The sequence below is a fragment of the Loa loa genome (assembly GCF_000183805.2).
Source record: "Loa loa unplaced genomic scaffold supercont3.127, whole genome shotgun sequence".
NCBI lineage: Eukaryota > Metazoa > Nematoda > Chromadorea > Rhabditida > Onchocercidae > Loa > Loa loa.
Window position 1 is genome coordinate 105,210 of NW_018108307.1, and position 21,824 is coordinate 127,033.

The 21,824-nt window shown below is 34.1% G+C and overlaps 1 protein-coding gene across 1 annotated transcript in view; it reads right to left on the bottom strand.

Moving 5' to 3' along the window:
• The window catches only part of LOAG_17782 (B-box zinc finger family protein), a gene marked incomplete at its 5' end in the record, with an annotated part of 35,810 nt that extends 14,049 nt beyond the window's left edge, over nucleotides 1–21,761 (bottom strand). Inside the window, 50 exons of the mRNA XM_020450444.1 lie at nucleotides 37–196; nucleotides 339–527; nucleotides 801–945; nucleotides 1,066–1,187; nucleotides 1,547–1,729; nucleotides 2,020–2,196; nucleotides 2,546–2,753; nucleotides 2,922–3,010; nucleotides 3,249–3,342; nucleotides 3,561–3,718; nucleotides 3,908–4,078; nucleotides 4,341–4,492; nucleotides 4,760–4,928; nucleotides 5,145–5,261; nucleotides 5,380–5,488; nucleotides 5,554–5,684; nucleotides 6,177–6,267; nucleotides 6,358–6,493; nucleotides 6,785–6,896; nucleotides 7,279–7,445; nucleotides 8,014–8,212; nucleotides 8,358–8,508; nucleotides 9,139–9,260; nucleotides 9,394–9,573; nucleotides 9,885–10,058; nucleotides 10,520–10,667; nucleotides 10,875–11,066; nucleotides 11,457–11,657; nucleotides 12,070–12,243; nucleotides 12,504–12,721; nucleotides 12,930–13,221; nucleotides 13,506–13,630; nucleotides 14,338–14,497; nucleotides 14,564–14,685; nucleotides 14,916–15,047; nucleotides 15,258–15,387; nucleotides 15,730–15,807; nucleotides 15,903–16,075; nucleotides 16,346–16,589; nucleotides 16,811–17,037; nucleotides 17,204–17,304; nucleotides 17,582–17,729; nucleotides 17,816–17,880; nucleotides 18,107–18,240; nucleotides 18,578–18,686; nucleotides 19,152–19,282; nucleotides 19,464–19,686; nucleotides 20,035–20,248; nucleotides 21,215–21,317; nucleotides 21,547–21,761. Of these exons, the coding sequence (XP_020305881.1) occupies nucleotides 37–196; nucleotides 339–527; nucleotides 801–945; nucleotides 1,066–1,187; nucleotides 1,547–1,729; nucleotides 2,020–2,196; nucleotides 2,546–2,753; nucleotides 2,922–3,010; nucleotides 3,249–3,342; nucleotides 3,561–3,718; nucleotides 3,908–4,078; nucleotides 4,341–4,492; nucleotides 4,760–4,928; nucleotides 5,145–5,261; nucleotides 5,380–5,488; nucleotides 5,554–5,684; nucleotides 6,177–6,267; nucleotides 6,358–6,493; nucleotides 6,785–6,896; nucleotides 7,279–7,445; nucleotides 8,014–8,212; nucleotides 8,358–8,508; nucleotides 9,139–9,260; nucleotides 9,394–9,573; nucleotides 9,885–10,058; nucleotides 10,520–10,667; nucleotides 10,875–11,066; nucleotides 11,457–11,657; nucleotides 12,070–12,243; nucleotides 12,504–12,721; nucleotides 12,930–13,221; nucleotides 13,506–13,630; nucleotides 14,338–14,497; nucleotides 14,564–14,685; nucleotides 14,916–15,047; nucleotides 15,258–15,387; nucleotides 15,730–15,807; nucleotides 15,903–16,075; nucleotides 16,346–16,589; nucleotides 16,811–17,037; nucleotides 17,204–17,304; nucleotides 17,582–17,729; nucleotides 17,816–17,880; nucleotides 18,107–18,240; nucleotides 18,578–18,686; nucleotides 19,152–19,282; nucleotides 19,464–19,686; nucleotides 20,035–20,248; nucleotides 21,215–21,317; nucleotides 21,547–21,761 (7,765 nt within the window). The remainder of the gene's footprint in view (nucleotides 1–36; nucleotides 197–338; nucleotides 528–800; nucleotides 946–1,065; nucleotides 1,188–1,546; nucleotides 1,730–2,019; nucleotides 2,197–2,545; nucleotides 2,754–2,921; nucleotides 3,011–3,248; nucleotides 3,343–3,560; nucleotides 3,719–3,907; nucleotides 4,079–4,340; nucleotides 4,493–4,759; nucleotides 4,929–5,144; nucleotides 5,262–5,379; nucleotides 5,489–5,553; nucleotides 5,685–6,176; nucleotides 6,268–6,357; nucleotides 6,494–6,784; nucleotides 6,897–7,278; nucleotides 7,446–8,013; nucleotides 8,213–8,357; nucleotides 8,509–9,138; nucleotides 9,261–9,393; nucleotides 9,574–9,884; nucleotides 10,059–10,519; nucleotides 10,668–10,874; nucleotides 11,067–11,456; nucleotides 11,658–12,069; nucleotides 12,244–12,503; nucleotides 12,722–12,929; nucleotides 13,222–13,505; nucleotides 13,631–14,337; nucleotides 14,498–14,563; nucleotides 14,686–14,915; nucleotides 15,048–15,257; nucleotides 15,388–15,729; nucleotides 15,808–15,902; nucleotides 16,076–16,345; nucleotides 16,590–16,810; nucleotides 17,038–17,203; nucleotides 17,305–17,581; nucleotides 17,730–17,815; nucleotides 17,881–18,106; nucleotides 18,241–18,577; nucleotides 18,687–19,151; nucleotides 19,283–19,463; nucleotides 19,687–20,034; nucleotides 20,249–21,214; nucleotides 21,318–21,546) is intronic.
• Between the last annotated feature and the right edge of the window lie 63 nt (nucleotides 21,762–21,824).

Here is a 21,824-nt window from a genome sequence, read left to right on the forward strand (position 1 = left end):
CGCCACAATTTCCTGACCAACCATTTGTATATTTACCAGAACTGTTATATCCCTGACCACCGGAATATTTGCCACATCCAGGATGTGCCATGCGCATGTGCGTGGTCACTGGTGTCGTGTGCCATTCTTCACAAAGCTCACATAAATCCTTCCGCTGAGCTGATGATGATCCCTTAACAATAACCTTTCGTTTTTCCTTCATAAAATTATTGACATTTTTTTAAATCTTCAAATGTGCTTCTCATGACCAACGTGAAGAATACGATTAACAAATCAATAAAAATTTAAATTAAAAAAAATTGGCGAAAGAAGCAACAAAAAACGGAAGAAAAAAGAACCTGCCGAGAGGTACCAGGACTAGGTTTTATTGGTTTCACGTTAAATTGTCGTGTGGTTCTTGGACATAAAAGTATTGAACGTTGTTCAATACTGGTTTGCACTGCCGCATTAATTTCTTGCCAGATAGTGAAAAGTGAATGCAATGGTGTAGCCATGATTAGTTCCATTCGATTTTGACCATAAGTTATCTGAAATAAAAAGCGTTGGAAACAAAAGCGTAAGACAACGAAACTTTTTGCACTTTTCGCAAAATATCTAATAAATTGAACCAATTCTAAAGAAAACAACAAAAAGCTTATTTGAGACTTTCATTTTTACTACTCCTGTATTCCTTTTTATCCATAAAGTTTTACCTATAAAACTTTACCTATAAAGTGCATTAATTTTGCCAATATGCCTACATAATAAAAGTTGTCCACTTTTGAAATGAAATACCTATTTTCGCGTGAAAACAAACTTACGGAATGTAATTCGGGATGAAATTTAAGGTAGGTACTGCACACCATCGCATCCTTGACCAATCGTTCATGCCACAAAAATGCAGCGAACACCGTTCGACAACAGTCAGCAATTGAAGGCTTCAATGCCTGCATCGGTTGCTCGCTTCTAAAATTAAACTTCGAATCCATCTTTTGAGTTCAAACAAGTTACAAAACCATTACTGGCAATAACTTTTCCCCTATTAAACTTCTGAAATTTGATATTTTATAGCTAATTAATTGCAACCTTGATCGTGGATAAATTTGTGCTACTGGTTTCTGCCCCGTTGGTGAACCTTCACCATTACCATTAGAACAGTGTTGCGTAATGGCATTTGTTCTTTGTAAATATCGATTGCCGGTTAAATCCTATAAATTTCCGCGTGGATTCATTCAGTACTTAAGATTAAAAAGAGAAAAAAAAATCAAAGATTAAGTTCTGATGACTTAGTGCTACAAAAATTCAAATCTAAAATTTCAACTTCATAAAATTTCCGCTTTCACTATTTAAATTTAATTTCAAAGACCAACAAATATATAAATTTGCCCAAACAAATATGTAAATAAGCAACAAAAATGTAAATAAAAAATCTCGGTGAAATAAAACTATTTGAGATGATTTTAAACTGTTATAACCTCAAGAAAATAAGAGCAAGAAAAAGCAAACTGATTTCTCAAAATAAAAAAAAAGTGCTAAGTGAAAACCGATTGATGAAACAGTTCTCTACCTGCACAAAAGCATATTTTTGATCGAAGCTAGATAATCGTATCCATATTCCCTGCTTATTATGGAGCCAACCTGAAGATTTTATCGCATTCATTTCCGTTTTATTAATAACATCATCAGAAATGGCATCCAATGATGGATAATTGTAAATCGACACTGGAAGCGATCCGCATGCTGTATATATCTATAAAAAGTGCAATCTAGCACGGTTTTTAACTCCGCAGTCATTCCACTATCATGTTAATTCATTCCTTTATAAAAAAAGACTAGTCAAAGAAGGACTTGATTATTCGAACTGTCAAACTTTGTTCAATAAGAACAAGAAAATGAACGAAAAAGGTTCCTTGCTTGCTCACGATGCCTTAACTCTCTACTACAACTAAAACTCATGGCAACTTCTGGTAATTCTAATCTTTAAAAAAGTATTATGACACAAATCCATTTATTGCCTCAACATAAGGAAAATGGACCTACCTCCTCAACATCCAGTTGTAAAGACTGCTCAAGATACCGCTCACTTGTTGCTCCTGCATTTTGCGGTAATTGTGTGGTACTTAGTAAGTTGGAGCCAAGAATTAGGCCTTCCGTAGAATCTGATTGTAGCAATAAAAATGAGCATCCCAGATGATTGCTATATTGTAAGCACCAACCCTGAAAATAAATTTTGGTCCATTTCAATTAATCCAAATTAAACTCTTTATTTCCTTCAAATGCCAGACGTATGCTTACCTATGCCGTTCTTTTGAAACTAATTGAACCATAAATACCTTCCGCATTTAGATCTTGAGAAAAAAATTATAAATTCCAATCAGAAACGAATGCCTATCCAAAGTAAATAAGCGTACATTCATTAGGAATGAATTTGAACTAAAGTTGGTTTAACTGTTACTAATCAACAGAAATCTGTAGATTCTGAAGGTTTAGTGGGACATCACCGATAGAGAGCCATGTTGTCAGTCTTCAACTTTGAGGGTGGTAAATCTACTTCAGGGATACATACTTGCGAAGGTAATTGTGCATCACAGTACATCACACACGCTTCATCGGTAAGCCGCAACCAAACACCATCAGCGTTTTCAACTTCTTCAGTATAAGAAACAGTGGTACCACGCGGTATGACACCGACTTGTGATGAATTCAAGGCTGGCGAAGCACGGATTCGTACACCCTTCGTCATTAGCTTTTGATCACAAAAAGCAAAACGTATCCTAAAAGTACCTAACTTGAAAATACTTTCAATAAGTCTTCTACTCTCACTTTTCCTTACTTTCTTGCACCTGAAATAAGTAATTCAACGACCTGCATGTCTAGTTTTAAAAGCTTTTTTTGGAGCTAATTCATGATTTCTATTTCGGTTGGATTAATTCAAATCAAACCTGCTAAAATGGGCCACCCTTCGACCCAAACGATTTTGACTGCCTTCTTTTAGCGATACTGAACCACCAAACATACTGTTGTCCCGAACCTGTAAGAAAATCATCTACTTTAATAGGTGGTATGGAAATTTTGCAAATTACTACCGAAGTAGCGGAAAAAAATTTTTTTTTCATGTTTCTTTAAAAAAAAAATAAAAAAACATTTAAAAAGAATAAAAAACATAGGTTTTTTTTGGAAAAGAGAAAATAGAATACTCGTTTCAAGCAACATTCTGCACTACAAGCTAATATGAAACGTGCCATTAAATCTCAAAACGTGCAAATTACCTCAACCAAATAACTCTGAGCTAACTGAAATCCATCTAAACGGCATTCGACTCGATATGTGCCGCCATGTTTGGGTGTCCAGCTGGCCGAAAAACTGAATAAAAAATTATTTTAAATTATCGCAGACTTAATCGTAAGGGCAAAAATATATATTAAAAAAAAAACTCTCCACTGAATAACTATATCGTTCCTACACATAGCTTTCTCAGGTAAGTCAAAGTTCTACTTTAGCCGAACCCAGTTAAATATTACCTCATTCTTAAAAATCAATCAACAGCTTAGATTACTGATAAGTAAAATCAAAGGCCAAACCTGCCATCAGCCTGCTGGTTTACAATAAGCTGCTCTTTCATCATCGCATCTTTGTAACATCCAAGGCGTAATTCTTCGAAGCAATAATCCTTATAAGCAGTCATCGTTGTGATTGAAACATATCGTGTTTTATTTACGTAAACTGGACGATATGGCTCCTTGAAAGTTCAACTTAATCATCACAGAAGTTCAACTTAATAATCGTTACTTTAATTTCTAGAATCTATCAAAGAGACTGAAAAAAAATAAATCAGTATAAATTAGCCAGTTCACCTACTCTTGACCTCCTATATCAAACTTTCACATTATCAAAGCAAAAAAACTTCCGAACTGCAAATTAAATTAACCTTGATGGATTGTGGCGGAGGAAGACTTGCAGTTGGCGGATTACAAGTGACAGCTGCACAGAGGTTCAAATTACTATTCTCTGATGCCACACCAGTACGAACCGTGATTTCGACCTTCATATTTGGACACACTACTAGATGACCGTACTGGTCTCGCGGGATGAGTTTTATCTGAAAAGAGAGAGGCTCGTAATACAGATAGATTCGTATAAGGAAGACAGGTTTGTATCATGTTGATAATTCAAAATATTCCAATCCTAAAAGAAAAACAATATCAGTAATGTATTCCAATCCTGTCTTCGCCACTAATCTCAACTGATGTTACACCGCATATCCGCATAGAAATCACGATGAAAGCACTGCCCCGTGAAATCAAAACAGAAATACCTCTATTTACACTTGCAGGAGATATAACTTTTTCTTTTGCAGTTACCTGGGTAGGAATTCTAAGTCGTGTCTCTTCATCAGGCATTTGCAGTTGGCTGGAATGAAGGTCTACAACTGGTTCATTCATCATCCATCGTGCCAAGAAACCAGCCAGAGTACTTGTAGAAGCAGCAATGAACTCTTTTAAGAATTTCAGATCTTAATAAAATGTTTTTTAGACTTGTTTAAATTAAGCAAACTTATTTGGACGAAGTTGAAAGCCAGAAATTTGGTCCAATTCAAAAAAAAAAAAATTAAATTAGGGAAGGGAGTTGACGAAAGAAGAAATATTTTTATATTTTTTTTATATATACATAGGTAAATTACTTTAAAATAAAAATTTTCTGTCATTATAATTGAATTTTGATTTAGGGAGAAAAAAACATCTTTCTTTCCAACTAATAAAAATCTCATTCTTGGCATTACCTGAAGTTTGCAAAGGAGTTGGTAAGTTACGCTTCAGAACTTCATTGACCGTTGGAACATGAGAGAGATTTAATCCTTTCCGGAGTAGCGTACCGTGTTTACGGACAATATCGTCGATTTCATCCTCGATCATCGTTACTGCTGCTACCACTGTTTTGACTGATGGAATCTTGAAACGATAAGGAACAGTGGAATGCATATTTTCCTTTTCTCTTCTTTATTTTCCTTATCTCTTCTTTCGCATGAAAACTTCTTGTAGATAAGTATCCCAAACTGTTCAAGATACATTTTTGAAAAATACTGAAAGTGCTTGAATACAAACATAAAAGTTCACAAAACTGCTCAGTTAGGATGACTGAAAGAAAAATGAGTTTAGCAATTGCACCTGAACAAGTAATCTACAGGCACTTGCGCAAATCCACGTCAATTCTTCTTCCAGAATCATATCGGAATCTTTTTCCGAATATCGATATCCTGTAACTGTACATCGATAACCGTAGATCTGAAAAACTCGATTCTGTACATTATTGCAACCCACTTCACACAGTATTTATGTCCGAAAATCTTGACATTCAAACACAAGTTAACAGACATATTTCAAGGATTGTATGATAACAAACTTGGTCAAGAGGCTTATCCGTTGAACAAGATGCCGATTCCAGTATAAACCATAAATTGCACCCCGGAATCAAAAGTATGCGATCAGGCCAACTACGATCACCGCAATACCTAAAAAAGTTAATTTATTCATTTGACAAATTTTTATTTTGGAGTTTAAAATAATAAAAATTAACCTTCCAATAGGTACATAGCACTCGGTGTCAACTTTCGCATAAATCCATAAAATATCATCTGCTTGACCAGTACAACACTCTTCATTGAACTGTACCGTCATGAATTGGACTTCTTTTCCGAAGTCCACAACCTATTAGGAAAATTAATGATTTGATCACGAAAGAATTATGAGTTCAAAATTGAAGTCGAAAATCCTAACTGTATAGCATAAACATAGAATTAATCATGTTTCCTGGTAGAATTCTACGCCGATTTTCATGAAATCTACTAAGTGCTGAACAAACCAAAAGTGAGCCATTAATTTAATCGAGGCTCCTTATTTTAAATTTTTTGTTCCATTTATCCTAATACAATCTTATCTGTAATATGTTGTAGAATTTGACAGAAAATATCTCAAATGGTTAAAGAGAAAATATAAGTCAATGTGTTCCGTTGATAACCATAATGGAACAACCATAATTCTGAGTGTCAATCACAAGAAACTATTCAAGAACTACCCAAGTACTACATGTAGGAACGTAATTACACGTCTCACATCTCATCGGACGGTTTAATCTTCTTGCTGGTAACAAAGCTGAAGTGTAATCGGATGAATTCAAATTGTATGTATTAAATTAAACACCTGCGATTGTATTCCACAAGATGAATATGGATGTGCTGATTCAACAACTACTTGGAAACTATGCGAATAAGCACTGTTCTGCTGTGTCGACCTATAAACATTTTAATTAATCATATAATCGTTCTAATTAACGCCATGTAGTTTGCTCTAATTACTTAACACTTGCTGAAATAGTTAATACCTCGCAAATATACGCCCTCGTTCCTCAGCAAGTCGTTCACCGTTTGCTGATGAAACCATCGGCAGTAAATCATCCAACACTGCAACTACATCCAACGCATGTTGTGGATTAGCTTCCAAAAAAACCATTATATAACCTTAAGGGAAATCCTGATCACTACTAATATTATCACGGACATTATTATAACATTATCACATATTATTCATCATATTATTCATCAGATGTATGGGTAAATTAAGAGGTATGCTCGTATCTTATCTTCTTTGAGTTATGCAGAATGTCTATACTTTAATGATTTCTACAACGATGGAAATATTCAAAACTTATTCTTCCTCCTCTATCTGTTACCATAATGTGGTGGTGTGGACAGTGAGATGAATGACAACAGATAATGGTGAGAATTAACAAACGAGATGACGAAATTTACCTGCGATACTTGAACAAAAAGACTGTTCCTGAGATAAAAGATTCCCCGTCGCAATTAGATCCGACATTTTGGATGATAACATTCGAATTAGCAACAAGAACCAATTAGCCAACTAAAAAATAACGAATATACAATTTACATTCAGCTAAATCTTGATACTTTTTGTTGTCCTTCTCAGAAACCAGATATATTCAGATAAGTATAAAAATATTACCGAGAATGAAACAAAATGTTTTAAAAAAAATTGTACAGAGATCCATCTCAACTATTAAAGAGTGAATAATAACAGATGAAAATCACATATATTCTTTTATTGGGGGCGATTTCTAATGGAAATTTTGCAAGCAAGAAATGTTATTCAACTTTTTCTTTTGCCAATTACTTACGCCATATACTTTCTTGATTCTTCTGCAATACTAAGCAAATCCTTTTCAAGCAACAATGAATTCATAAACTGCTACAGATTTTGAGGAGAAATGAAAAATGACAAAAACCTGTTCAGGATTAGCCAGTTGTTGAATCACACTGCTTTCATCATCCTGTATGGAATACAGAACGAATGGTATTTGGCCACGAGACAAGGAAGTTCCATTTAGGCTTAAATTACATGATTCAAAATGCATCCGACTCCCGTTACATAATCGAACGGTTCCAACGCCACCTAAAAAAATTAAAAGAGAAACCTCAATAGTTTGAAGTTGAATTTTGTGAGTAGGGAGTTTGCAATCTATTTTGCGAACAAACGTATATTTCTAAGAAAACTGCCATATTCCGAGTGATCAGAAAAATAATCAAATCTATACTCGAGATCTTCAGCGATCCACGAATTTCCACATCTCTACCATCAAAACAAACTTGCTGCTCATTTTCTAGATTTATCCTTCGAGAAACTACGAGTTCTGGGTGAAGTATACCCAGGTACTAATTATTGCAAATTTATTAGTTGCCAAAGAGTTTTTGAAAGTTTGAAAGAACTCATATGCCAGCTATCAAAACGATAACAATCACTAAAACTCTTTATTTTGCCTACTGCGGACATAAGTAGCAGTATCTATTTTTGAATTTATCGAAAATAAATTTCACTGTGCCAATCCAATATAAGACGGACTGACTGCCTGTTTCGAATTTGGCAAAAATTAAAAAAAGATAAAAGAAACCTTCTGAAGTTGGAATAAGATGGAAAAATATGTTGAAAAGCTAAAAAATGCACGTAAAATTCAAGTTCCAACCTTCACCACAAAATGTTTTGCCACCATTAATTTGTAATCTAATAGCATAGGTACAGCAAGGCTGGAGTTTGATAGCTTTGGTCAACCGTAACAAAGCAACTTCGCGCTGACAAGGTTCGAATTTATTTGCCAGAGTACCGACAACTTTTTCCAGTACATTCCATTGTTCGTGGGCTGCATCACCACCATTCAACAACACCTAAAACTAGCATAATTATGAAATTATGACATATGTGATGTGGGGCAACGTATGCCAAAATACATCTGACCCATGGCATATGATGGTCTTCAGACTATCGAAAACCACAAATGAATATTTTTGAAATAAAAAGGCTCAGTTTTACCTCACATACAAAACCTTGCTCCTGATCATGGTGAGCACAATATACACCAACTCCGTGTAAAGTAATGCCGGTTACATCAACACTTAGTGCTATTGCATCGCATGCACCGCTACTTACGTCCCAACTTGCGTGTGCCGCAGTGTGTCGAAACCTAAAACAGAGGTTGCAGATTTTTAAAATCTTAATAATATTTGACTGAAAAATGCCATCAGCGTATAGTATTGAAATACTGTAGCTGTCAAACAATTTAGTTGCCCATAAAGGAACATGAGAACTATCGAAAATATGCACATATCGTCTGATGCCTTGGCGTAGAAAGTCGAAATATATAGTTTATATCTGTTATAGTTTATACATATTATCGCAAATTAGTCAAAACACACATCAAAAACCATTGCATAAGTCAAATTTTTTTAAATTAATAATGACGGTAAGTACATGGCGTATATATATGTATGTATATATATATATATAGAATAGTGGTTCTCAAACTTTTCTTGATTAAGGACCACTTCGGCTTTTTTATTTGCAGGAAAGACCAAGGTTCAAGAAAAAAGTTCTGTTAATTTGAAAACAAAATTCAGTCGAAACTTTTAACGAATCAGTTCACCAAACACTGATAAGAACAACCTCCTCGTATTTTCTACTCATCGCTCCTCAGCCCTTGTGGATCACCAGTTGGGAACCATTAATGTAAAAAGAACAAAGGTACATTAAAATTTTGTATCGCCAAAGATATTTGGATGTTAACATAGAGACTTGTGAAGTGTAAAAAAAAGACCTGTTTGGCGTTTGCAGAATAGGTGGACCATCACCAACAGCATCCTTAGATGTTACTAATTCTCGTGCAATTGCAGTAATTAGTGAATATGCAACAGTTTTGAGACGTACTCGGCTCTCGTTCTAAAAACAAATAATTAAAAATAAAGCAAGCATAACTGTTTTGGGATGATTGCCTGATAGCTAAAGTTCGCTGATAATTTAAATTTCCAAAACTGTATCATTGAATTTTAGCTTAAAATCAGTAATGATTTACCTGAGCCAACCTTGTCGATGTAAAAGCCATTTCAAAGAGAAATCGAAATACATTTCGCAAAGAAACAAGATGATGTTGGTTTGCAGATATCCGTTTTTTACCCATCTGTTCGTTCATTTTGGTAAGCAAAATTGGAAACTGGGTGAAGTTACGTTCGGAACCAAGCAAAGTTGGTAAGACCTGAAATGAAACCATTTTGCGATGGATCCTTCATTATCATAGATTCACTTTTCCGAATGGTAATATCTCTCTACTAAAATGCTCGCCCAATCCATCGGCTAACACATGAAAAAAGTGTTAACAATAACAGTATGCCCGTGATCATAAACGATGACAATCCTTTCACTACTTTTTTATGCACCATACTTTATTTCCATTTTTCCTTATCATCCAAACCTTCCAAAGATTCCAATAAAACAAATTTGCAAGCCTTTGGAGATTTTAATGAATTTTTTGAATATATAAAAAAAGAGCAACAAGATGTTCCTCACATATTCTTGATTCCAAAGCGTACTCAATAATGCAACTAATGACCATTCACGGTTTGGTGTTGATATCAAAAAGGAAAGTCGATCCAGAAAAATTGCTGAACTGGGATATAGAACATGCGAACATTGCACCGCACAATTGACTGCTTCGCCCAGTAATATTGAACAAGCTGTACTCTGAAGAATACCGTGGTATTCAATAATAAAAAATTTAAATGACTCGTCTATTTGTATGAATAATTTAAATCAAATGTCAAGATTTCACGATCGAAAAAGATTACAGGTGACGTACAAATATCAATCAAAATCTGAGTCAGTGCTTATTTTTTCTAAAATTACGATAAAACATTTTCGAAAATTCTGGTTTTAAAAGGATTTAAAATGAAATCACCAATGCACTAAAATATAAATACTGTAATATCTGATCCTGTGGCTTTGTTTCAAATCCAATAGTAACAGCCTACATCGGGATATAGCATTTATAAAAAAGGTTACCACGAGTAAAATATGACGATTGAGGTATATTTAGTCATAATTTAATTATTCGAAATAGTTGAGTAAAGTGAAATGACTGGTATTCCAGAAAACAAATAAATTTAAAAATAAGTGGTGAAAAAATCAGTTAAAAATACACTTACATCACTATGCTGATCGTTTGCTATTTCAAAAATTGAACCAATTATAGATGCGAATCGTACCATCTGTTCAGCAATATTACTCGAGGGCTCTTTTTTATTCATTTGTTTTCCACCCTTGGATGGAAAGTAAAGTGAGCAAATATAAAATCTAAAATCAATATTACTCCTGGGTGAAACATTCAGGATCATAAAATTTTCTCATTAATTTGCACAAATTTATAGTGCATGAAAAACTTAAAACCATTCATAAAACTTCAAATCAATTTGCTAAAATTTTACTTCTGAGAATTCAAGCACAGAAATATATTCCGCTTGATAATGAGTTTATTAAAATAGATTTTAAGAACAAACAAACCGTAAAAATCTTAATGACAAGATGACAATAACCATATTGCATTCTTGAAACCATGTTCTATCTTCATTAAACGTTTCCACTAAAGCCTTCTGAATGGACCAATCTAGCAGACGAAACAATGATTCAATTGTAACTGCAGAAACCTCTAATAGATGATGTGAACTTATAGCACACGAAATAGAATCGCAGGAGCTGAAAGGTATATGCATTTAAATATTTCGCTCGTACTCAGAAACAATCATAATTGTAGTTTGATAACAGCAGCAACTAAGTAGTGATAAGTATCATTAAGTATGTTTTTGGCGGAAAGCACTTCTCCGTAATAATCCCTTTTCTACTAATCAATATTTGATAATGTAAAGCAATTTGTACTGCTATATTCAAAAGAGGAAATTATAAGCCTTTCGAGGACAGTAGAGTCAGACATCTAGTTCATCCATCAGTGGGAAAAACTCTTCATTAAATGGTCAGATTGTTCCGGTGAATGTAGTGATATTATCCCATCAATTAAAATCTTTAAAATTCTTCAAACTTCAAAAAATCATTTATCATTCCTTTTGAGCACTGATATAAAAGACATACGTATCCATCGTTTTATCCTTTGCATTAAAATTAGGTGGTTGTTCATCGGATGTTTCCGAAATGTACAAAAATTCCGGAATTTGACCGACATTGACATCGGTTCCGTTGTTGGAAAAACGTGAATTGCGGAAAAAAAACTGCACCCCACCATCACCAGTAATATTAGACTGCCCATTGGAGCCGCAGTCAGAACTTGGACCACTTAAAAAATTTGGATTTATATACGAATAAAGCTATTTTCATATGACCTGAACTACGGCAGAAAATTTCATAAGTGTGACATGGATATAAGGATATCCGGTGTGTCAGCTTTTTAAAAATAAAAAAGTGAATGGTTAGTGTCATGTGACGAACAAGAAAACATTAACGGTAACAACAGCAACATAAGGACTGTTCAAAAACATAAGTTAATTGATGGAACTGTGTAATAATGTTTGAAACAAGAATCTGTCAAATGGCTTTCGCATGACAGCTGATATTAAGGTCCTTGTCTGATGGTAAGTGGTATGCTCTTAACAGTTGCTTCAATCCAGATATCTATCCTCAGAAGAGACCATAAGTTTGTTTCGTTTCTTTTCATTTCAAAAACACTATTTCTTTAAAATCGTCTTACTTAATTTGCGCACAAATAACGTGCCACAAGTTGGATTTAATTAATACGCATCGCGGAAATAATAACTGCGCTTTCTCGTGTGCGGCACATTCGTAAAGCATTTCGTCAGACTCACTGAGTAATTCAACGTTCTGTTCGTCATAGTCCGGTGGACAAAGGCGATAAAGTTTTAACCTGAAAAATATGCTTTATGGCCATTTTAATCTGTTTGACTGTTAAATCCCTCTATAATTAATAACAGGTCGTATTACGACGGTAACTGTGGTAGAACTCGAGAGACAAAGAATATTAATTTCACAGCAGTTACGGAAATGATGCAACAAAATTTTTTTCGAATAAGTTACTAACGAGCTATTAAACAACTCAATATCTCTCTTTCGAGAGCAAAAACTTTTTCGAGTCCTTTATTAATAATCGTCATTTCAAAACTATACTTCGCAATGTACTCGCCACGTCCACCGTACAACCCAACACCGAAAAATCGAATATCACGTGAAGTACGAAATTGGATTGCTTCCACGGAGTGAGCTGAATATCCCCACCCACCACCATAACCATCAAAACGATTAATACGTTGATAACCCCATAAGTTTCGTCCATTTACGGCACCAACTATAAGAGATGCTTTCGGATCCGTAATAAGTTGATTACCCTGAAATTTTAAAACCGGTCATATACAGCAACTATATTACGAGCTATGTTTGTTGTATTAAATCAGTATAAATTCTTCGGAATCCTAAGAATCAAATTTCATGTTTTTGTTGTAATGTTTTACAAAACAATGAGTTCAAGCTGCACATACAATTGTATTCTCTTGAAATTAGACTGAATGAAATTGCAATTCCGAAAAAAAACAAAACCTTTTGTCCAGATGATCGCTTGCTTTCCAGTACAGTTGCAGCGTAAGTGATGCCAAAAAGATTCAAAGCAACTTGTTTGACAGGTAAACTTGTTTCGTTCGATATTGGAATTATAAATTCAGGTGTACGAAGAAATCTAATTTCTTTAACGATCTCTTCTAAGATTTCGTCAAAGATGGTATCTGCTTCGAATTTTTTACCAGAAATTGGAATACAATCGGTGATTGATCTGATACGCATTTCAGCCGTATTAAATCCCCACAATAAATTATACTTCGATTCCAAGCACCAGCTACAAATTTCCTTATATTTGCGTTATTTAAGGATGATAAATCTAAACTGAAACTAATAATAACTAGCTAAAGATAAGCTAAATAATTCAGGAAACGCATATAATGCATCATGAAATAATTAGTAAGTTACTCATCAGAATTTGCCAAGCAGTTCATAACATATGTGTTAAATAAGAGATATATGTCAATAGTTTATAACAGATGTGGAGGTAATTGAGACCAAAATTCTACGGTGAAAAAAAAGTAGTAGAATGGAAAAATCTTGGAAAAAAAAATTACATACTTAGTATAGAGACCTTCAGTATCCAGTGAATACTGGTAAAAGGTATTAGATTTGCGTCGTATTGCCATATAATTTTTGCCAACCTGATTCGGAAATATCACTATAGTTTCACTATCTGCGACTATCTGCAAATGGAAGAAAAAATTGAATCATATAAACCGAATGACGAAAATCAATGAAGTCCAAAAATATGAAGGGATACTTACCATTGCTTGAATTGCTTGAAGTGCGTTAAATTTACATTTACACATAACATATATGTAAATGTTTGCATGCGTGTAAGTATTCTACTTCTGTTCTCACATATGAAATTCGCACGTAAGCATATGAAATTATTGAGACTATTCAGAGAAAGTAAGATTTGATTTTTAACAATTAAAATCTAGTAAATACATTGATCAATTTTAAAAATTTCCGTAATATAGACATTCGATTAGCTGTTTCCACTGAGAACATTTAAGCATATCGATGATAACTCTATATCAACGGTATCTACCCTTTATATTCCTCTTCAAATATCCTTATCACTAGAAACGCATTCTTATTTTACTGCATAACAGAGAAAACCCTAGGAATGACTGATAACGTTATATTAAGAATAACAGGAATAACCGATTAGTGAATGCAAAGTGATTCCCAATTGATGATGTCTACAACTGCATGATGTTATTCATGTTAAAATTATGCGCCTGATATGCTAAGCAAGCATCAACTTGCAAATCAGATAAACGATTCCAAACATCAAAACATGCACTTCCATCTTCGCCCAGTTAAATCTTTGGCATAATTAGATATCATTTAAATTTTAGTGAATGAAAAGTGTAATACTTGCCTGACAATCTGAAATAATATCATTGTTATAAATACGAATTTGACTATGAATTAGAGTAGTATCACCGGATGCACCAATCCAAATTGCAACGGTACCACTTCCACGGCCATATCCTGCCACAAATGATGGCATCGCAAACCAGTTTTTTTCGTTTCCTTCTCTAAACATGACATTTTTTTTCAGGTTATCAAAAAATTTTTAATGTCAATACTGAAATTTCAATTACCTTGCAAGCTGACCCTGTCTATGGGCACCAAACGTGATAACAGATCCATCAGCTGTCCTTAACACCGTATGATTTGAGCCAGCAGCAATTTGAACTACTTGTACTTTACCTGGTAGATTCACCTAAAACACCTCAAATTTTTGACACCCATCCAATGCTAGTTATGAATAAAACAGAATAAATCCATCAGATAAAAAACTTCCCTCATTAGAATGAATAATATATAAAAGAGGGAAGATCTATTTACTCCCATCATTCAATTCCATTACTTTCAAATTATCAAAAATCCAAGCTGTTTGTAAAGTTATTCTCACCAATTGACATCACACTTCATACTAAGAAAAAAATCAACCTTGTGCGGACCAACACATTTCCTTACATGACCAACACCCAGTTGTCCGTGACAATTTGAACCAAAAGTGAAGACCTGTCGATCAGCTGCTAATACAACAGTGTGATAATTGCCACAACACACCGATGAAACCTGAATTTCTACAAGTCTGCACTTAAATTTAAATCGAATTTTTCGACTGTAATCTAGACAAATGTAAGTAATTGATTCTGAGTATGAAATCTAAAATACATTAAATAAGTTCAGAGTTTAAATTCAATCCAAAATTCGCAAGTTTACTTTTAACTTCTGAATCTATATTTATTATCTGACGAGATAATATGATCAAATTAATTAGCTTGCCTTGATTTCAGGACTGTCTCTCTGAAGAATTAGACGAGAGGGTGGAAGTGCTGCTCTGGGTGGTGCTGCTCGCATATCTCGATCAAAAGCATCAACCGTAAATTCACCGCATGCACGACATAAGCCGCATCTAAACAGGATTGATTTTGCCTATTGTTTCAAGCTGATTCATTCACAAATATGTACATTTGTTTTTCTTTTTCTTCATGAAGATAGAAAGAATAACCGCAGATTAAATCAAGAGGAAATGATCAAAGGAGAATAAATTATGGGGTGCTGATCAATTATCAATAGAAATTTAAGTAATTAACATCTCACTAATTAAACGCCTGGATTAGATGAGTGTGGAAGGCCATTAACACAGTTGCCAACAACAGGAATATATCAGACTCAATGTTTGAGCAGTTAAAGTACTTTAGTGTTTTGACAAAGAAAGTCCTCAAGAAAAATACAAGACAGAAAAAGTGTAAACCTCAGGCAACACGTTTCGCCTTCTCCGCATGTGCATGGCGTTCCTTTCGCATCACGTTTGGTTCTTATCAGTGCGCATCTGAAAAATCTTTCGCGGAAACTTCCACAAAAAAATATTCAAAAACGGGAAAACATTCTGAAGTTGTCAAAATTGCAGCTCAATTATTAAATTACCGATTTCCACGCGCCGAACACTTGCCACATTTCAAACAGATGGAGGCAAAATCTTTGACCCAAAGATGTTCATTTGGAAGACAATACGAATTCTGTTCTATTTCGTCCGTCTTTGTTTTTTTAGACAGTTCGCTTTCGTCCATTCCACTAGGAGCTTCCGAATGCATATAAGACTGAAAAATTATTAAAATTTTTATTTTACTTAAGCTATCATTTAATCAATTAATCCAAAACCAGAAATTTCATTTTTCTCGCTCATACCATCATAGGCTTCATATCACGATGAAAGCCTATACGTGTATATATTTTCCAGATCCAATGCACTTTTTGACTTTAATCTGCTTTCTGGCTTGGTGATATTTAATTTTCTGATGCTAGCATTCTGCTGTATTTGTTACCACTGTATTTTGCTCCCGCCAATATTTACCACTTTAAGATCTTACCTCAGTTCTCCCGCATTGATTAAGATTGTTTAGGCCCCATGTATAGAGATGGCCGTGACGTGAAATTGCAACAGCATGGGTTTTGCCAAGAGCTATCGATGCCAAATGAACATTTTCCAATCCATAAATATGGCCAGTTTCCGGATGACATTGCATTGTATGTCGGCCATAGACGTATGCTTTCCCATTATCCAGTACGTATGCTATGCATCCGGCTGATACTGCGACTGATAAGCAACGCCGTCTGAATCCAGAGCTTTTCGGCATGGTTAAGGGAAATCAAGTTTTTTACATAATGTGTAATGAAACTTCACATCATGTTGATGTAAATGGAAGTTTTCGTGAAAGTAAATGTTTGAAAAAAGTGAATCTTATCATATTATCATTCAAAGATAAATCAAACGAATTCATTATTAGGGAATTACTAAAAAGCTAAATGGATAGACTTTTGGAAATATTCTTTACCTGTTCAAAATTTGAAAATTTCTCAACTTGACAGCCGCTGAGCCAGCTTCCGATTTTTGAAAACGACCAGCAGTTGGACTACCTTGGCGTACCGTATCCGGTCCCACACCAGCAATCCATAAGTGCCCTGATCCGGAACGTAATACAATTGTTTCCGTGTCAAAACCAACCGCTATTGAAACTATTGATTCTGGTAAAACTAGCTTCATCCAGTTACATCCAGCATTCTGAAATGGCAAGCATTGTAAAAACAAAGATTTTTTCGACAACATTCTAGGATTCAAAAATCCAATCGGAAGCAAGAAAAAAGCATAAAATTTTAGAATTTTCGAGCAAAATTTCAAGCGCTTCCGAATAATTAGACAATACTCATGAAATTCACATCATGTCTACCTGCAAACCCAAGAGGGTACCATCACCAGCATAATAAACTTTCCCGTTCCTTGCTAATAGCAACGCCATATCTCGATTCATTTGCAAATCAGATGCCTGTGCTAAAAAAGATTTTCTAGATCAAAGAGCTAACAATCCAATTTCAAATTTCAAACCTGAACTATTCACACTATGAATCAATAAAGATTAAAGATTTTCTTTACTTCACTTGACCTGATCCTTCATACTTTTATTGTTTCTCCGAGAATTCCTAATGCTCACTACCCTATATCAACTTCATTTTTCCTATGCTTCATCATCAACATAACTGCATGGGCACTTTGAAAAAATGGGTGTCGTCATGATTTAAGAATAACACGTGTGAATGTATGAATGAACCTTGTAATGATTTGGGAAGAGCTAGAGGTAATTCATGTGGTATCGGATATGTTTCACCAACAGCGATATAATTTAATTCGGCAAGGCGGAATTTTTGACTTTGTCGAAGATCTTGAACTGGAGTGAATGAATCATCCAGCGGAGTAACCTAAAAATAGAGTCAAGTTTTCAGCTTGAATGAATGGAAAATGCAATCTTAAATGAATTGAAAATCAGAATAACTATTAAATTTACCGCTAACGTCCATTGTTCGTCCACAGTGGCTTGATAGAAAGTTGCGCCATCGGTGAAAATGGTACCTGAATTGGTGAAATTATAGCAAGACAGAACATATGCTTTCGTCGTCTATGTGATATCAGTAAATCAGAATGTACAGCTCTCTGATGTTGATCTATGCTTTACAATTAGGCTAGATCATGAAGAAAATCAAAAACTAACCAGTTCTGTTCGAGATACGTCTAACTTTTGGTCGACCGATTCTCTTTAGAAAACAAAAAACAACAATAAGATTTTAGTTATAGATACCTGAACTAATACTTGTATGCAGCATAATTTCGCCGACCTCACGAAGAGTATCAATATCAATAACCCCCATACGGGATGATTGACGCCTCCGGAGATATAAAGTACCACTACATATTGCTAACCAAGAACCTTTGCTGAAACATTGATATTTCTTGACTGCAGAAGAAATTTTATATGAATGGAATAACCACAAAGCTATATTTGTAATGTTTAATTAAATGAAAAATGTCACGTGGGATTTCAACTTATTGAAAATGATGTTATCTATGATCCTGCTTGATTCTACCTTCATTCTAACCTTGAAAGCTACATCAAAACTGATTTATCCATTTTAGTTCATAAAAAACGATCTTCAGAAAATTGATCCAAACTTTATTGTTCAGATATTTTTTACCAGCGAAAAATTTTGCAGTACTGTTAAATTAGAAAAATTTTTTCTTTCTTTTTTCTACGAAAGCAGGAAAAACTTACTTTGCTTTCAAATTATAATTGGAAGCATACAATTTGCCTTCGATAGTCTCCCCGAGACCTGTGCCATATTTGAATAAACCGTAACATGCAAGAACATATACATATTCTCCTTCAAAAAACAAACCAAATTTATCCCATTAAAAATTCGAGAAAAATTCGAAAATTACACATTCATTGTGTCTACAGAGTTAGAAACCCGAAACATAAAATATTTGTTGGGTCTGAGAATCATTTGTAAGCCATTTGAAAGTATTACCTGAGTATAAGTAAACAAATGCCAATTGCAATATTGTTAATATATCATTTGCAATTTATGCATTAGAAGTAATGTGATCTATGGATTTACTTGTTTACTTTATTTGTAATACTAAATAAGTGAAAGTTACGTAGCGGAAAAATAAAAGATTCCATTATTCAATTCTTTCCTTCCTCTACAGATACATCACTTCTGATCAAGTAAATTATTAGAAAAAACATATCATGGAAAAGTTTTGTCTTTTAATTTTTGAAATATTGACTTCAGAGAAATGATCAAATTTCCTTTTATGATCAAATCTCATGTTATCAACCATACCATCAGAGGCAATCGCTCCAGTAAGTCTACGATCATCTGGAGTATCTGGGAGGATATTATCTGGTATTCGAACATCAAAGGATGATAGCACAGCATATTCCGTCAAACAATGCGACCACCAATCACCAGTACTAAAATAAATTCCGCGAAATTTGGTACTGATAGCAAAAACGACCTTCCTAATCCCATGATAATGGATTGGTATCCTTCTGATCCCAATTTACTGTCTTCACTTTGCATTAATTAAAAAGTGAAAATGGAAAAATTCTGAATGACAAATTCAATTCTTTTCAATGAAATTTCAATATTTACCATCCTGGCTCATTACTGTTCCGAAGTAGAATCCGTCGTACCAAGTTTGCTAATTTTTGATAATTTTCGGGTACCTCAATTGATATACTATCATCAACTGATAATTTATTGAGCTTATCACAGAATAGAGTGGCGATCAATGAAAGAAGGAATTCTGGAGCACCATAAGCAATTGCTAAAGCTATCATACACGATACTGCTTTCGCTGATACTTCGGCACCGCCTGAAACCTGACTTAAATTTCACTCGAGTCTTCCAAGATACTTTTCAGCAATCTGCTACGAGTTACAAAGATGACTGAAAGCCAAGAAATATATTTGGAATAATGCAGTTAGAATTGTTCTGTACTACTGTGACGAAATAAACTAATTTGACGATAAAAATAGAATATTTCGAGGAATGTACCTCTAAAACGATTTAAAAAGAAATCAACGAATAAAAAGGAGGATAGTCGCTTAAATATATCTGCGCTGGGACACAGATAGGTGAATGAACAGTAAAACCTTTTACATAAAGTTTCTTTTAATTCAAATCCAATCAAAATTACCAAGATTTTCAACTTTTAACAAACCTTCCATTCTCAATTGATAGAGCATATTAAACATGCTTTGTACTGAAGCATAAGTTTCATTGGCTAAAGCTTCGGTTGGTACATTTTCTAGTAAATGAAGTAAAGAGGTAAGGGCTTCGGTGCAGAGCTCTGATTCACGCCTGTTCAATTCATACAACACCGAAAACATGCATTTCAATCCCATTAGTACTATTTCATTTCCGCTACCTAGAACCTGAAATATTAAAGAAAAATTTTACAAATAATTGATAATCTTTTTTTTCTCAAACAGTCTACCACTATTGCATACTCATTTATGATTTTAACATACAAAACATTAACCCTATTCTAACCAGAAATGAAAAGTGAAAGATATCATTCCGGCCCTACTTGGTTTTATTATCATTTTTGTCTTTAGAAATCAAAGACGTCCTTATAATTTCGTTTTCTCTTTATACTAACGGAAAAATAGCATAAAGATATTTAAAAAAATCAGCAAATCACCAATTGAATACAATACTTCTGAACTTCTCGTTAAGTTAAATGGGAATTGAAAGAAATGAGAATTGTATTTGATGCACTTGGTTAATGAAGCGCAAAATATTGTGACTCAATAATTGCTAACGCTTATTGTCACTATTACATTATAAACAAAAAATTCGAAAGTATAAAAATTTGAAAATAAGTTATGAGGAACTAATCGGATCAATTCAGAAATTATTTATTTATGTTGAAAAATCTCAAATAAAGACTAACAGTCAAAAAACATAAATGACTGCATTTTCGGCAATCCCACGAAATTCCGTACACTCCAATAATCTGCCAACCTATTCTTACAAGAAATGTATTAGTAGTATTGATACAAAATCCATCACTTATAGGCTAATCACCCGATAACACCTATTTCAGAGAAAAGAATTCGGGAGATAAGTCAAGATCGAGTCAGGTCACTCTCTGGACAGATTTCTGCCATTTTTGAAATTATATAACCAGAAACGATCAGTCAAAGTCTGCTGAAGTAATAAAAAGTGAGACTAATATTAGTTAAAAACTGTATATCATGCAAGGAACTAACTTTGCACGACTTCGACATGTAGGTTGAATTGAATAAGTAATTAATTTCGATAAAACACGTACGCATTTCATAATTATATCGATATTTAATTTGAACCAATTACTTTTTTAAAAAATGCATGCTTACTTTTTCGGACGTTTCATAGTTGTATTCGACCTCTACAACAGGTTGAGAATCGATTTTGTTGTTGTCAAATGACGAAAGAGTTACTTTCAAAAATGGAGCGTATCTAAAAATGAAGACCAAAAATGTAATTTAACAGGACAATCGAAATCTTTTAACCAGTTTTTGTTAAGAAGATTAGAAATTTTCCTAATGAAAGCTTGACAGCCAGACTGTAAATATTTTAAGAGTTTCTTCATTTTAAACAAAGAAATCAAAATTTTTAATATATCGACAAAAAATCATTGCACATTAGGTTGCTGAATGAAAATAGAAATTTTCTATCAAAAATTTACCTCAAAATAATAGCTCTGGCAATAGCAACCAGTCCAAAAGTTGATGGGGTTGCAAGGATCTCTAGATAAGGTGCCAGATCTAGAGAAGCTGTCTGAAATCCATGATCTGCTCCATCGGTACCTCGCCTTTCCTCGCCCACAATCATTACTCGAAAACGACCACCTTCCCATCCTGCTTCAGCTAAAATGTCGCAATGACAATCAGTACCTTTCATTTTTCTATGATGAATACTTTCATCAAAAAAAAACCCCCTATAACTATATATANATATATATAT